The sequence below is a fragment of the Vulpes vulpes genome, chromosome 15 (assembly GCF_048418805.1).
Source record: "Vulpes vulpes isolate BD-2025 chromosome 15, VulVul3, whole genome shotgun sequence".
Classification (NCBI taxonomy): Eukaryota; Metazoa; Chordata; class Mammalia; order Carnivora; family Canidae; genus Vulpes; species Vulpes vulpes.
In genome coordinates this window covers 42,818,767-42,835,772 of record NC_132794.1, presented here as the reverse complement: position 1 = coordinate 42,835,772, position 17,006 = coordinate 42,818,767, and the positions used below count along the sequence as shown (strand labels likewise).

Sequence of the window (17,006 nt, the reverse complement as noted above, 5' to 3'; positions counted from 1 at the left end):
ATGTGGGGAAAAAACCCACACATCTGGTATCAGAAGTACTGTGGGTATGGTAGTTCTGGATGTGAAAGTGAAGTAGAAACACTGGAGGAACTGAGCTTTGCCTAAATGCAATTATTATGTTACTTTTAATCTAGGCTTTTATTTTTATACTTTTGATGAAGGGAACACATATCTCAGTGTTAACTCCTTTACCAGATAATGATGCCTCTGATTTGTTTGGTGAGGTTATGAAAATCACAGCACCTGCTTCATCTTTCAAGCTGGCACCATGACTTTGTTCTTGTCACCAGACTTCATGTAAAAATGAGACAACTCCTGTTTGTTTAGTAATCTGCATGGCATTTATTAAGGAGCACCTATAAACATAGATTCTCTTGCTACCTCTGCCTGATTCCTAGCAAAGTATTTCTTAGTTTGAAACCAAGCATCTTAAAGACTGTTCCTCCTAAATTTCCATTTTTGGTTATAGTCAGTGAAGTTGTTTCTGTCATTTTCCAGGTTAGCACTTAAGAGAATCAGAAGAAAAAATTTCAAATAGAGCTGGTAACCCTCTATTTTGAACCCTTTATGTGGTGATGCTGGAAACCATTGAATTTTATGGTATTTCTATATCTATTTAAAAGGTTGATGTATTCTGGAATGCCTTTATTAGACAGTAAGATCCATGAATGTACAGGTGATGTCTGCCTGTGTATTGCTCAATCTAGAATACACATAGAAACTCAAGTACTTTTTGAGTAATTTACTGAATAAAGAAAATATTGGGATTTATGTTGCTGATTTTTAGACATTATACTTTGGTAAGTCATTCCCCTTCCTTAAATTTTCTTAAATAATTCTATATTGTGAAAGGTCATTGTACTGGTTGGTCCTGGACCTCTTTGTTTTAACATCCATTCTTCGTCCATTCTAGGCACTGTTTGGTATTCTAGTGGGGCTCAGTGGGCTTAGATTTCCTTGCTCCTTTTTGCTGGCTTTGCCTTGAATTTGTCCAGTGCAAGCCACTGCGTAGACTGATGATCAAAAAGAAGGGAGAAACTCTGACTCCTTCTCTGCCTGGGTGGAGTATCTATCTCCTGGGGCTGGCCTGCCTCTTAGTCACATCCACTGAAATTCCAGTTGCTTCCAGACTCCTTAGTTCCTGGGGTCTAGAGAAGTCCTTTGTCCCTTCAGCTTAGGGGTAGTAACTGCTTTCTGTTACCGCTGGTCCTGGGTTACCTCACGATATTCTCTTTGCCTTTTCAGTCCTGCCACATGTGTAATCATTTCCCTGTACTTTTCTTTATTCTTAAGGGTGGGTTTTTTTTTTTTTTTCTAGTTGGGCTTTGATAGAGTCATTGAAGTCCTAATCTTGTGTAATTTTAATATTGCTAAATAATAAAATAGCTATTCTTTACATTTATTAATAACTGTAGGATCCCTTGAAAGGACTGAATTATTTTCATGCACTTTTTGATGACTGAATGTAAGACACTATGTTGAGTGCTGTGTGGTTGCTAAAGGAACCTAAAAATCCATACATATAAAATAACTTATGTAAAGGGCTTCAAGAAATGTACAGAGTAAGAGCTATAAAGGGTTTAAAGGAGGGTGGGTCACTTCTCTTCAGAGGAATCAGATGTGGCTTCATGGGTTTTAAAGAATGAGTAAGATTGCACTTGGTGGAGATTGGGGCCAGGGGAAAAAAAATGCAAATGGAAAGTCGAGTAAGAACAAAGGTTGGGAGATGGAAATTAGCATATTCAGCCTGAATAGTAGATGGTTATATAAAGGTTTATAAAAATAAATGTAGATTAGAGAGAGAAAATTATTTGGCAGATGGAGAATACAAAGGGGTTGATTTGAGGAAGGTAAATCTGTTAGTTGGATCAGTTGGCAGGAGAAGAAATTAGAGGTGGAGAGAGCAGTGGAGGACCTACCAATGTTGTTTCAGGGAGAGCTGAGAGGATCTGAACTGGGAGTACCATAGTGAAATGCCTAATATGCTCTACGTAGTGACTAGATATGGGAAGTCTTTGTAACTCAATGACTGTCTAGCTCTAAGCAAGTACCCACAGAGAGTGAAGAATCTAAAATTACTTGACTGTTTTGAGGGTAGGAGAAGTAAGTGACAAAAACAGAGAAATGAGGAAGTAAAAGGGGGTTAATTTTTAAGCAATATTTGTATTGCTTTTTATGAATATTTGAGAACTATTTTCTGCTTTTTATGAATATTTGAGTACTGTCTTCTATGTTCTACTAGTTGCCTCACAGAACCCTATGAACTAGATATTATCATTTGTATTTCATGAAGAAACTATACTTATCAGAGATTTGTACAAGATTTTGAGTATGCTATGAAACTGAGCATTCTAACTCAGGCCTTCCCTTTTCCTGTTTTTTTGTTTTGTTTTGTTTTTTAATAATTCACTTTATTGGCTTCCTTGGTTACATTTAATATCATGTATTCTTTTCACTATAAGTCAGTTTTCTGTAGTAATTATGGTAAATTTAATTTTGGACATTTTTAAAGGAAAAATATAAACTTAAAGCTTTTCTTCTGAGAGCATAATTATTTTTTACAATTGAGGTAAAAGTAATTGAGGTTTTCTTTTGTTTGGTTTTGCTTTTTGAAGGACACCCATGCTTTAAGAGATTATAAAGCTAGATACATCTCATGACCATGTCATTCTTAAACTGGATAGTGTTTCTGTATGTTAGTAAAAGTAGGACTGAACTGGGAAATGGCATACCAGATTCTTTCCATAGTGGTGCCAGCAATATGTTTTGTAAATTTTTGGTACTAAACATAATACATTCCCCTCTGATTCTACATTTTTCTAGCAGTTGTACCATGTCTTTTTAACAAGTTCTTTTGGAATATTTACTTTTATTTATTTTCTTTCCCATTACCCATTCTCTTATCCTGCTTCAGTTTGATTTCCATTAGCACCAGATTATTAAAATTTATCTTGACTTTTTTTGTGATACTCAGTACTGTGGGCTTTCCTTCTTTTAAAACCCTTTTTGGGGATCCCTGGGTGGCTCAGCAGTTTAGCGCCTGCCTTCGGCCCAGGGTGGGATCCTGGAGTTCTGGGATCAAGTCCCATGTCGGGCTCCCTGCATAGAGCCTGCTTCTCTCTCTGCCTGTGTCTCTGCCTCTCTCTCTCTCTCTCTCTCTCTCTGTCTGTCTCTCTCTCTCTCTATCTTTCTGTGTCTCTCATGAATAAATAAAATCTTTAAAAAAAAAAAACTTTTCAATCTTGGTTTCTGTGATATCTCTCCCTCCTAGTTTCCAATCTCTCTGTCCTTAGTTTTCTTTCAACACCCTTCTTTCTCTGCCCACTTGTTATGGTTCCTCAGAGCTTCATTCTTCATTTTCTTTCAGTCTACACTTCCTTGCTATTTGATTTCTTCTCTTGGCTTTAGCTACCATTGATGTACACATTTATATCACCCAATTATACCTGTTTTCTGAGCTCCATACCCAACTGTATATACTCATTTCTCACTGAATGACTAAAGGCACGTAAGACTCAATGTCTACAATAGTATTCTTAATATTCCTCCCCAAATACGTGTATTTCTTACAGAATCAAAGCCATTGCTCTCCATCAAGTGACCAAACCAAAAACTTGAGAGGATTCTGGATTCCTTTCTCAGCCACATGCCACTAAAATCCATTGGTCTTTTTATATGTCATAAAGCTGCCATTCCTTGTTATCATCATAACCACTACTTTAGTTTAGTCCTTTATCATATTTTTACTTTGATTTCTTTAGGATATCCCATGCAGATGTTCTACTTCTAACTTTATACTTTTCTGATTGATACTCCCACATAATCTTTTAAAAATATAAGCCTAATTGTATAGTGCTGTTAATGTCTTTTAATGTTCCATGCTTATCAATTGGAAGAATTAATGTTGTTAAAATGTTCATATAACCCAAAGTGGTTTACAGATTCAGTGCATCCTATCAAAATTCTAATGACATTTTTCACAGATACAGAAAAAAAAAAAAATCCTAACATTTGTATGGAGCCACAAACAACCTCAAATAGCCAAAGCAATCAAGAGAAAGAACAAAGCTGGAGGCATCACAGCTTTGTGATGGCATAGTTCTTGATCTCAAACTATATTACAAAGCCATAAAAAAAAAAAAGCCATAGTAATCAAAACAGTATGGTGTTGCCATAAAAACAGACACATAGATCAATAGAAGAGAATAGAGAGTCCCAAAACAAACTCATACATATACAGTCAATTAATTTTGACAAAGGAGCCAAGAATATACAATGGAGAAAAACATAGTGACTTCTATAAATAGTGTTGGGAAAACTAGTTAGCTACATGCAAAAGAACGAGACCGGACCACTATCTCATGCCATAAATAAAAGTTGACTCAAAATGGGCTAAAGACATGAATGTAAGATCTGAAACTATAAACTTCCTAGAAGAACACATGGAGGTAAACTTCTTGATATTGGTCTTGGCAATGACTTTTTGAATTTGACACCAGAAGTGCAGGCAACAAAAGCAAAAGTAAACAAATGGGACTATATCAAACTAAAATGTTTCCATACAGCCTTAGAAATTGACAAAAAGGCATCCTATGAAATGGGAGGAAAATATTTGCAAACCATATATATTGGTAAGGGAGTAATACCCAAAATATACAAGGAACTCACAAAATTCAGGAGCAAAAAAAAAAAAAACAAAACAAAACAACCAACCTGATTAAAAAATGAGCAGAGAACCTGGATAGACATTTTTCCAAAGGACATACACATGGCCAACAGGTATATGAAGAGGTACTCAAAATTGCTACTTATCAGGGAAATGCAAATCAAAACCAGAATAAGATATCACTTAGGATACCTATTATCAAAAAGACAAGAAATAACAGATGTTGACAAGGATATGGAGAAAAGGGAACCCTTGTGCACTTTTGATGGGAATGTAAATGGATAAAGCCACTTTGCTGGAAACAGCCTAAGTGTCCATTGACAGATGACCGAATAAAGAAAATACAGTATATACATACAGGATGGAATATTATTCAGTCTTAAGAGAAAGAGGAAATCTTGCCATTTGTAACAACATTGATGAACTGTAAAGGCATTATATTAAGTGAAATAAACCAGACAAAGACCAATACCACATGGTGTCATTTATATGTAGAGCTAAAATAAATAAATAAATAGATAAATAAATTTAAAAAGTTGAACTCCTAGAGTGGGAAGGTGGTTACCAAGGGTTGGGGAATGTGGCAAATAGGGAGAGGTTGGTAAAAAGGTGTAAACTTTCAGTATTAAAATGAGTAATGTTCTGAGGATCTAGTGTGTAACATGACTATTGTTGTTAATAGTGAATTGTATCACTGAAATTTGCTTTGAGAGTAGAATTTGAATCTCACCAAAAGAAAAAAGAAAATACTTGAGGTGATGGATCCGTTCATTAACTTGATAGTAAAAATTCTAAATTCTTGCAAAATGTATGTGTATATCAAATCACCATGTTGCACATTTTGAATAGCTTATAACTCCACTTGCCAAATAGAACTCAGTAAAGCTGGAATAATTTTTAAATCATATAAATATAATAATCCTCATCTGAGTTGCATTCTAAAAGTCCTCTCAAACAAATCAAAGGAAGTTTTTTTAGGAGCTTATAAAATGAATATAGAAAGCAGTTTCTAAACAGATTAAACACTTTCTACCAAACTGATTTGCTTAGAATTGAACACTTTCTGATGTTTGTTTTATTCTCCCAGTAAGTATTAACAATTTAATCCTTTGTTTATTTATTTTGTTGTTGTTAAAGAGTTTCACAGAAGTCACCTTATCTTTTTAGCAAGAAGAGTATTCTTGGGAAACTCAATGGTAAAAGAAACTATAGTTCTAGGCTTCTGTTCAGCTTCATATTTAGATTGAATTTGGTCTAGGATGAATAATAAACTCTCAGTTTCTGCATTGAGGTTGGGACTCACTGTGTAGCAAACAGCTAATTTATTCAAAACCGGAAGAGTAATACTGTGGCAACTAAGATGGAGACTTAAAAGTAAATTAATATACTAGCTTTAAATGGAAATAAACAACAAATGATTATGATTTTCTGCAATTTCTTTGTCATTTAATTTTCAGCCTTAACAACTTTTTTCCCTATTTAATTGAGAAAGCTCACAAAGGGAGACAATAATCTTCCAAATTAGTGACCTAATACTCTGTCATGAGCTCACTGTTTAATGGAAGAACTCCAGATGGTGATCATTTTCCACTTCAGAAGTGTCTTATATTGATGATGCTAAGAAAAAAGCCTTTTTAACAAGTCAAACAAAAGTTTTAGTTGGAATTTATATCATTTGAAATCATTACCAATTGAAAATTTTCAGTGTCACTTTCAGAATTATTTCATATAAAATAGTATTAATATCTCTAGTTATTTTTTAACTTAGACTTATGTAATTCAACTCAAGTGAAGAATTAGAAGTTTAAGGAAAAGCTTTCATCTAGTGCTTTACTGGCCATATAAATTTCTTGTTTAGTTATCCAGGCCCTAGAACATCATTGGCATTCACAAATGTTTCTTATTTAATAATGTCATGTTGCCAGAAGTCCAAATATCACCACTCAGAGCTCTACTGCAAGTGTGCTTCTCTAATGAATGGTTCATATTAAAAATGTTAGAATGCTTTTCAGATGAAAAACACTTTAAATTCAGCAGATCATTTTTTTCTCAACAGGCAGGAACTCATTAACAGAATAATACTGGTAACTGAGGCATTTTTCAAAGAAAATAATTTCTCCAATAAATGCAAGCTGCATATCTTCTTATCTTTAGAATAAGTAGGTCTAGTTTTCATTTGTTTAAAAAAAAAAAAGGACAGTTTGTTTTCAATTTATCTTGGCTTTGTGAACCAACTTCTTCATCTGGGGACGAGTGAATATTGAGTAAACAAATCTAATTTGGGTCTGGATTTCTACCTTGAAAACCCTCCTTATAAACTTGTCATTATCACTATTGCCAGATGGCTGAATGCCTTCACCATCCCAACCTCTGTATTGGGTGCCTTTTAGCTGTGATAGGGAAGAGCTTCGCATCTCTTTGAGAAAACCAGAGCAGATACATTTCATAGTAGAAGTCCCTTTCCATCCTTGAGTATCTGTGTTCCTGATACTGTAGGGCACCGATATTAAGAGTAGGCATTAATAAGACTTAAGGACTATGGGCAGGTCTATGTTCATACTTCTTTTGGTGATGAGAGTAAGACTAATGGCATGTGAGGCCATATTAGGCCCTCATTAATTATAGGAGATTCAACCATATAATCAGATACCAAATGGAGATAGGCAATTAAGATTGTGTCAGTTTGTTAGCAGATAAGTTTTATATATATTTCTTTTTTAGAGTCGGACTTATTTCTTTGAAGAAAAATATTTGGTGGATTTTGTACTAAAGTATAAGTACTTGGGCAGCCCGGGTGGCTCAGCGGTTTAGTGCCACCATCAGCCCAGGGTGTGATCCTGGAGACCCGGGATCGAGTCCCACGTCGGGCTCCCTGCGTGGAACCTGCTTCTCCCTCTGCCTGTGTCTCTGCCTCTCTTTCTCTCTGTGTGTCTCATGAATAAATAAATAAAATCTTAAAAAAAAATAAAGTATAAATACTTAGTACTAAGTATACTAAGGAAGATACAGGAAGATAGTAGGAGCAGTTATCAGTTTTCTTGTAGTCAAGAAAGGCAGAAAATTGATATGTCTGACTGAATTTTTAAAAATATATTTCCTAATGTCATTCCTCCCAGGCAAGAATTTCTTCTTTTATAGTTTATTTTACGTTGTATAGACTTATGTCACTTATTTTCTTTAAAATGTCCATTCTTCTGCATCCCTTATGGGATTTTAATTTCTAAAGGTTCCAACTGTGCTGTTTTCAAATGTGTTTTCCCCTTCCTCATATAGGATTGGTCACACACTGGGGTTTTACTTATTGCTGTTTAATAAATACATGAGTAATTTTGCCTGCCAGTTTATTTACACATGGGATAAAAGATGAATACGCATATGCATAGGTGTGTTTTTAATAATATTTTCCCTGATTGCAAAAGTAATACATATGGTATAAAAATATTTGAGAAAGTATAAAGTTATAAATAGGAAGTTATAAATCTAAATGGTCTCTGGTCCTCATTTCTTGCCTATGGATATTTCCAAAAAACCCATGTATTTTAATACACAACCTGTGGAAATTTTTTTCACTGAATCTTATGACATAAATAGTTCCTTATATTACATATCTTTTGAAAATATTTTTAATGACTGCTTTGTTTTCTCTCTTCTAAATATACCACGGTTTATTCAACTATCCTATTATTTGAGATTTTAGGATTTTCAAATTTTTGTTCCAAAAACATGAAGAATGTAATTAGATGAAAATCTTTATATATAAACTTTGTGCACAGTTAGTTATTTTTATAGACTAAATTTCTGGAAGTAAAGTGTGAAATTGCTAGGTGTAAGAGAATAAACATAATAAGACTTCTCAATACATATTGCAAAATTGGTTTTCAGAAAAGATGCATGAGTAACAACTTCATCTGCAGTGCATTAGCTTATGCAACTCTGTATATCCTAATCATCTTTGAGTGTTAATCAAATTCTAATCAATTACTCCCACACATGTATATATTTCTTTAACAGAAAGTAATTCTAGCTTGTATTTTCCTCATTCTTTTGAAAGTTGAAATTAGTCATTTGTATTTATTCTCTTAAAAATGCCTAATATCTTTTCTCATTTTTATTGTTGGGTGTTAACCTATTCCTTATTAATTTGAAAGACAGATATTAATAACCCTTTGTCATGTATGTTACAAAATAATTGCCTTAGTTTTGTTTTTGGATAATTATTAAAGTATAGAAGTACCGTAATTTTATTTAATCAACCTCATTCAATTATGAATATTTATTGAATATTCAGTGTTGTCCCAGGTACTTTTCTAGAGCTGAGGATGTAGGGAAACACAGGACTAAATACCTGCCCACATATAGGTGAAGACATACATTTAAAAATTAAATAAGTAAATATATGATATAATTTCAGGTAATGCTATGAAGAAAATAAAGCTAGGGCAAGGAAATAGTGACAGGAGTAGGAGAGGGTAGTGAGGGGGTAGTAGGAATATTTTAGAAAGAAGTCAGAGGCCTCTCTGAGATATTTGAGCAAGACCCTAAAAATGTGAGGGAACAAGTCATGTAAATATCTATAGGAAATGTGTCATAGGCATACGGAAGGAGATTCTGAGATGTAAACAAGCTTAAATGAGCAACAGCAAGTCTAGTGTGGATCACTGGAATGAGTTGAGAGGATAGTCATAGGTGATGATGTCAGAGAAGTTGGAAGGGTCCAGGTCATTTAGAACTTTGTATATTGCTCACAAGGCCCTTTATATTACTCTTAAGTAGAATGGGAAGCTATTAGAGAATTTTCAATCAAGGAGCTGCATGCTGTGATTTATATTTTGAAAGATCACTGGTTACTCTGTGGAGATAGATTATAGTGAAGTGTGAACTTAGGGAAACCAGTTAGAAAACTATTGCAGTAGTCCAATTGAGAGTGATGGTGGTTAGGACTAGTGGTAATGGTAGAAGAGATGAAAACTGGTTAGATTTGGGATATTTTTGGAAGATGGAGCTAATGGAACTATTGCTTGATTGGATATAGGTCATAAGGGAAGGAGAAATCGTGAATGACTAAGATTCTTGGCCTGAGCAATAATATTTGTGCAATGTCATTTCCTAAGATGAGGAGCCATATGGAATGGCCTTTGGGTGTGATGCGTGTATGTGCCTGAATCAAGAGTTTTGTTTTGAATCTGTTCAAGTTTGAGATTCTTAGTAAACACCCAAGTAGACATTGGAGTAGACATTTGGATTCTGGATCTCAGAGGAGAGGCAGGAGTTATTAACTTACAGATTGTATTTAGAACCATCCAACCAGATGAAATCACTGGGGAATGCATATAGCTAGAGAAGAGAAGAGAGCCAAGGACTGAACTCTGGGCACTTTAATTTTTAGAGATAATGAAGAGGACAAGGAGCCAGTAAGGGAGAATAAGAAATAGCCATTAAGGTAGGAAGAATTCAAATAAGGCAATGGCAGAGAATTGACTACTGAATTTGGCAAACCTAGTGGTCACTGACTGACATGATAAGAGAGGTTTTAAGAGACTGATGGGAACTCAAGGTGGCCTGGAGTGGGTTTAAAAGAGAATGGATGGTGAGGAAATGGAGAAAAATATATAAGGTCTTTTGAAGAGTTTTACTTTAATAGCAAGAAATAATGATACCTGGAAGAAGACATGAGTTTTTGGCAGCTATCACCGCATATTATATAATGATGAACATGAACCAGGAGTAAAAATTGATGGTGCAGGGGTGGTAGGGAATAAAAGTTTAGTCCTTGAGCTATCTGGATGAATTGGGATCTCATGCAGAGGGATGCTTGGAAGCACTTAGGGCTTCGGAGACCATTTTTATAGGAGGCAGAATCAATAGGTACAGATGCTGATAGGTTGATAGAGTTGTTGATCCTTAGATCTTTTAGTCTTTTATTTCCTTCTTTTCTAAATATTTAGAATGGTTTCCCCAGAGCAGGGGGAAAAATCACCTATGTATAGGAGGGCTATGCTTAATTAAAAGCACAACATAGTTTATTTCAAAAGGAAAGAAATGCTGAAGGTCAAACCACAATCCTCTGCCTTAAGAATGCAGTGCAGAGGGCAGCTCCTGTGGCGCAGCGGTTTAGCGCCGCCTGCGGCCCAGGGCGTGATCCTGGAGACCCTGGATCGAGTCCCACGTCCGGCTCCCTGCATGGAGCCTGCTTCTCCCTCTGCCTGTGTCTCTGCCTCTCTCTCTCTCTCTCTCTGCATCTCTATGAATAAATAAATAAATAATCTTAAAAAATTTTTTAAAAAAAGATTGCAGATTTGTAATATATAATTGTAGAAAAACCTTAGAAGTTCACTAATATCTCCCAATTTAAAAAGACAAGGATTAGACGTGCACTAACAGGTATTCAGACATATTCTGAAGATGCTATAATTAAAACAATGTGGGGCTGACCCAGAAATAGTCAAATCAGTGGAACAGAACAGAATGCACACAGAAGATCTAAATGAGTATAGGAATGTGGTAGATGATCAGGTTGACAGTGAAAATTGGTGGGGAGGATTCTCTACTTAAAAAATTATATTTAACAATTTGCTGACTAGTCAGAATGGTAGAAATTTCTATCTTTGATATGTCTTCTACATTGCTAATTTTGTTGTTGTTGTTGTTGTTGTTGAGGCCTGTCTGCTAACCACACCTGTGTTCTTTCTTATGTATGTGCTGGTAGAAATGAAACTGTGTTTGTACCAGTTTGTGAATATGTGTTAGCTTTTGCAAATGTCCTATCTTTTGTTACTACTGGCCATATTGCCTAGACTCACTTCTCAGCAGTCTTGCTCATGTCTCATATTGACAGTGATTGGGGAAAGGGGTGATATAGGTAACAGATGGCTCTGTGATGTGCACTTAGCTAATCTGGTTATAGCTGACTTTGGTAACATCTTTTAGCATTTTTTATTTACAAAACAAAGATGATGATAGTCTACCTTGGAGCATTGTTGAAAGCAGTAACTAATATAAATTCTTTTTTTTTTTCTAATATAAATTCTTAATGGTATTATGTGCTGCTGTTTCTAATACTCAGTGATGTCATTGCTGACTTCACTATTTTCTGAGTTGAAGTAACAAATCTATCATTGATAGTGATAATATTCTAAGCTGAGTAGTGTCCACTTATGTCTGAGAAATCCTGTGACTCAGCAATCTGCCTGGGTCCAGTCTTTGTCTCTAACTTACCTATTATTGACATTATTATTTTTTATTGTCATTTTCTGTGCCTTTGGTTATCTTGATGACAGGACTGTAATTTGTGTTTGATCTCAAAATTCTATGAATTGTGTTGAATTTAGCAATAGATATTAATGATTAATCATTTATTTAACTGAGGATCTGAAATTCATTTTTTGAAGAATTTGGCAATGGTATGTCAAATATTTCGTTCTTTTATCAAACAGGACTACAGTTTTCCCCACAGTGATCATAACTAACTTCTTAATTATAAAATACAGTGGTTCTATTGAACTTTCTACAGCATGTAACACTGTGTATGTATATAAGTAAAAGCACAGGTGTGGTTGGCAGACAGGCACCAATGTAAAGGCTTCTTATTCTATTAATCAGGTATATCAGTTTGAATGGAGTAATCTTATTTTTTCATATATGAAATAAGTTTAATAGTATTTTTGATTGCTATCAGGAATAACCAAGGTAAGATATACAGATTTCATTGCACAGATTTTAGTATATACAAGGCACTTGGTGATATTGTTATTTTATCTTATCTTTCCTTTTCCTAGATAGAGTTAGTTTGTATTTGTCCGTACACCATTACTCTGTCCTCACTGTGTCTCTTATTATCTTTTCCAGTGTCTTCACTGAAGACCCTTTATTCTTCCTGTCCTTACATTTTGCAGTATCCTCACAGCCTTACACTCAGCTCCCTTTTTGCTCTGTGTCCTGCTTCTTAGATTTGTTTCCTCCTGCAGCTTTAAGTTCTCTTATATTAGCTTATAACACCCACATCTTTATCTATACTCTCTTGAGCACCAGAGAATTCAATATGCCTAATAGTCTTTTCTACTTTGAATACCTAGAAAACAAACTGAAGAAACATACACAAAGCTAAGTAAACTCAGTATTTTTTTTTTAAGACATGTAGTTCTTAAGCTGATAGTCACTTAAACAAGAATCATTGGTCCCACCATTTATGTATGTTGCTTATCTTTGTGCTGATGGTTCCCAAGTTTTATTAATTTTGTCTTTAAATTGTTTGTGGAATTTAGCTTCTTATCTCCATCCTTCAGTTCAGAATCCTTCAGTTCTTCAGATTAAGCTTTTTCTCTTTATCTACTCTCTAGTTTACCCTTAACAGTTACCAGTCTTGTCTTTCTACTTGTAAATATGATCATATCTTACTTCTTAAAATCATTTACACAATCCAAGGGAAACGAACATATATATGTTCTCACAAAGACCTATAGAAAAATTCATGGTAGCTTTATTCACAAGAACCCCCAAACTAGAAGCAACCCAAATATTCATCAACAAGAGAATGGATAAACAGATGTTGTATATCCATACAATGGATTAAAATGGAATACAAAGGAATGAGCTATGGATACACACAACGTGGATTAATCTCAAAATCATACTGTGTGAAAGAGGGTAGAAACTAAAGGATATATATTGTATCATGTATGTATATATAACATTTGAAAAAATGCAACCTAATGCATAATGACATAAAGCAGGTTAGTCCTGAAACCAGGAGTCAAGGGAGGAGGGTTGGGCTGCAGAGGCACAAGATATCATTTGGGTATAATAAAAATGATTTGTGTCTTTTTTTTAAGATTAATTTTTTTATTTTTTTATTTTTTTATTTATGATAGACAGAGAGAGAGAGAGAGAGAGGCAGAGGGAGAAGCAGGCTCCATGCTGGGAGCCCAATGTGGGACTCGATCCCGGGACTCCAGGATCGTGCCCTGGGCCAAAGGCAGGTGCTAAATCTCTGAGCCACCCAGGAATCCCCGGATTTGTGTCTTGGTTGGGGTGGTAGTTTCACTGGAATGTACATTTGTTAAAACTCAATGAATTGTGGACTTTAAATGGATACAGTTTATTGTATGTAAATTGTGCCTTAATAGAATTATTTTTAAAAATTTGTACAGAGAAGGACTCTTCATTGCCTTCTCATTGCAGGCCACATTTCTGAACAATCTGATCCAAACTGCCTTTTCTAGACCTTTTTTCCTTTTACTTCTTGATGCATGCTTTCAACTGCACTACTACTCCATACTGCTGACCATCCCTTATATATCAAGTCCCTTATTTTGTTACTTAAATGAATAAAGAAAAATGACAATTAGCCTTATTCTTGGAGAGAATTACATGACTGGTTAAGCTTGGTGATATTACTTTTGGTGAACAACTGTGGTATAGTTCTCTAGTCTAGAGACCTGATTTTGACAGTGTACCAAGAAGTTATTAGTGTCTCTAGTACAGATTAATATAAATCAAATTGGTTTAAGACTGTGTAAGCCAGAATGTCAATTCATTATAATGTAGAGCATTTGTGTTAAAAGGATGAGAATGCTTGTTCTGATGGGTTAGCATAATCTTTCTTGATCTGAAAGCAAGAGGGAGCCTAAATTAGAGTCTAAAGGTTGCACAGTGGTCGTAGAATTGTATCATAGGAGGGTGGTTTGAATGTGGCCAGATTCCTGGATCCCAGATTCTGTGTTAATTATTTTCTCCAACACATTCATTTTTTATTTCCATTATGGCACAAGGTGATTTATTTGACTCTGTCTTCATGCAACCTCAGTTTATCTTTGATCCTAGTGGTCACTTTTTCTTTGTTTCTTAGTTGACACTTCCACTGCTGTTATTTTGTTGCTGTTGTTAATTTAGTAACTTTTCCCCCCAAGAGATGTAGGTTATGGGTTAGGGCCTGAGCTTATAGCTTTATGTTTTTTATGGAGTAGATTGACTCTGTTAGATCTTTATCTTTTAAAGGTCTGATTTGCCTTTCTTCAGTTAGTAGTATGTTCTAAATGGTTAAGGAGTCAACAGAAGTCTTACCCATGGCTTATTAAGGACTTACTATGTTGGAAAAGTTTATTGTAACTGGACTGTAGAGTTGAATGTTAAAGGTTATATATTAGTCATGGTTCTCTAGAGAAACAGCGAACTAAGGATATATAAAGATACACAGAAAGACATTTATTATGAGAGATTATCATCTGATTATGGAGGCCGAGAAGTCCTATGATCTGCCATTTGCAAGCTGGGGGCCCCAGAAAGCTGATGGTATGGTTCCAGTCCAAACCCAAAAGCCTAAGAACCAGGGAAGCCAATGATACAAATTTCAGTGCAATTTCCAAGGCCCAAGAACCAGGAATACCAATGGCTGAGGGCAGAAGAAGGTGGATGTCCCAGCTCAGAGAAATACATGCATATCTAATATTCAGAACTTGACATTTCCTTATGGCAGAACTTATAAACAACTGTATGGTATAGGAATGGAACTGATTTTTATCTTTTGATGACACTGTTCACTACTCTGATCTGTGCCATATTTGCATTTATTCAGGAACACTATGCCTTGACCTTTTCTAATGAATACAATGACTTATGAAAAAAAAATGACTAGGAAGTGAAGAGAAAGGTTATAAGCAAATGCTCTCACAGAGTTGCTAAACTAGGGAAGTAAAGGAAATAGCTTTTTTCCTGTTATCCTTATCTAATAGAATCATTTTATTTTGGGGCTGTTTGAGCATATACTTCTTTATCATTCTGGAGAGGAAACTTTAAATTGGCTTTATCTCCAAAGACATGAGAGATTCCTCTTGTGCATTTTGTTTATTTATTATGGCATCCTATTAGGACACACTCGAGTATTTCAGTATGTCTGAATATTACATATGTTTTTATGTGAGACACTGTTGCTTTTCTTTTTCTTTTCTTTTTTTTTTTTCTTTTCTTTGTAGATTTCCAAGTATGGAAAGAGTATTAATAATGAAATCATCTCTCTCAAGTAGTTTCTTCTATACTCCATATAAAGATGGATTTTTCTTTTATGCCTATTCAGAGAATTTCTATTTGGTTTGTTATAAGTAATTACCCCCCAGTCACTTTCTTTGTATCTGTTTTCTAGATAACAGTTCCCTAGTGTATACCTGTATTGTGTATTGTTCTTACATTTTTTTACATTAAATTTCATCTTAGACCTGTCCTTCCAAATCCCCAAGTTCTCCATATCCATCCATGTACTGGATTGATCTTCTTTTCTTTATGTTTAAAATCTATCCTAGCTTTGTATCATTTGCAAACTTGATCATATTTGAATTTACATATCCTCTGTCATTAAAGAGCATAGACTAGTCGTCTTTGCTATGAGATTCTGCTGGATGCATTGCTGGTTAATCTCAGTTGTAACTCTATTGGTAATAATTCATTGCTTCCTTCTTATCGTGGAATGTTTATCCACTGGGCTATACTGTTATTCCAGTCATGCCTCTACCATCTCTGCTTCCTGGATGCTCCCATGTTAATCTTACGTTTTCTGAGATACAGATAAAAATCATTGTGTCCCTTTTTCTACTTATGCCATTGCTTATTTTTTGTAAAGTTACTGAGTCTGAGAAAACATTGTCCTTAAATAGAAATTTCTCAAAAATTTCAACTGAACATCATTGAGTCTTTAAAAATATGTTAAGTGAGAAAACATTTTGAAAGTACCATCTAAGTCTTTGCCTTCTCCATGGAAAATAGTTTCTAGTTATTGGGATTTTAAGTAAAATAATTATTTTCCCCATAGCTGAGAGTATGATTTAAATCTGTTTATTTTCTCTGAATGTGGACTTCATTTTCATAAATTTTTCAAGATGGAAAGTTCTTTAGTAAATTTCAGAGCATGATGTGTAGCCACAGGTTTATTTTTAAATTTATGTTTTTTCTTTTATTTTTCAGGAAAAAGAAGAAGTAGAAGGGATATCAGTAGGTGCTATACTCTCTGACTATCAGCGTGTTCGAGTAGAAAATGTGTAAGAAACTATTAATTTGCCCTATATTTTTAAATTACATGTTTAAGAATGTGAATAAATAAAAAATACAATTGTATTCTACATGCCTCATGGAACTTACCTGCTTATATTACGTAAGTAATAAAAGTTGTACTTTTATTACTTTTTTCTATCCTGATAATCACACATGGAGAAAACTCTAACTTACTTGCCATAAGGAAAATAAATTATTTATAATAAAAAAATTAAGACAAAGATTTTTAAAGTCAAAAGTATTGTTTTTGTTCACTGTTTCCTTATTTGAATCAGTATACCTTTCAACCCCTTTTAACTCATCA

At 34.6% G+C, this 17,006-nt stretch overlaps 1 protein-coding gene across 8 annotated transcripts in view; it reads left to right on the top strand.

The window, feature by feature from the left end:
* Window positions 1-17,006, top strand: part of DPH6 (diphthamine biosynthesis 6) — a 151,483-nt gene that overhangs the window by 79,213 nt on the left and 55,264 nt on the right. For all 8 annotated transcript variants that reach the window (XM_072738210.1, XM_025998422.2, XM_025998423.2 and 5 more), the window contains exon 4: window positions 16,616-16,689. In XM_072738210.1, coding sequence (XP_072594311.1) covers window positions 16,616-16,689 — 74 coding nt within the window. The remainder of the gene's footprint in view (window positions 1-16,615; window positions 16,690-17,006) is intronic.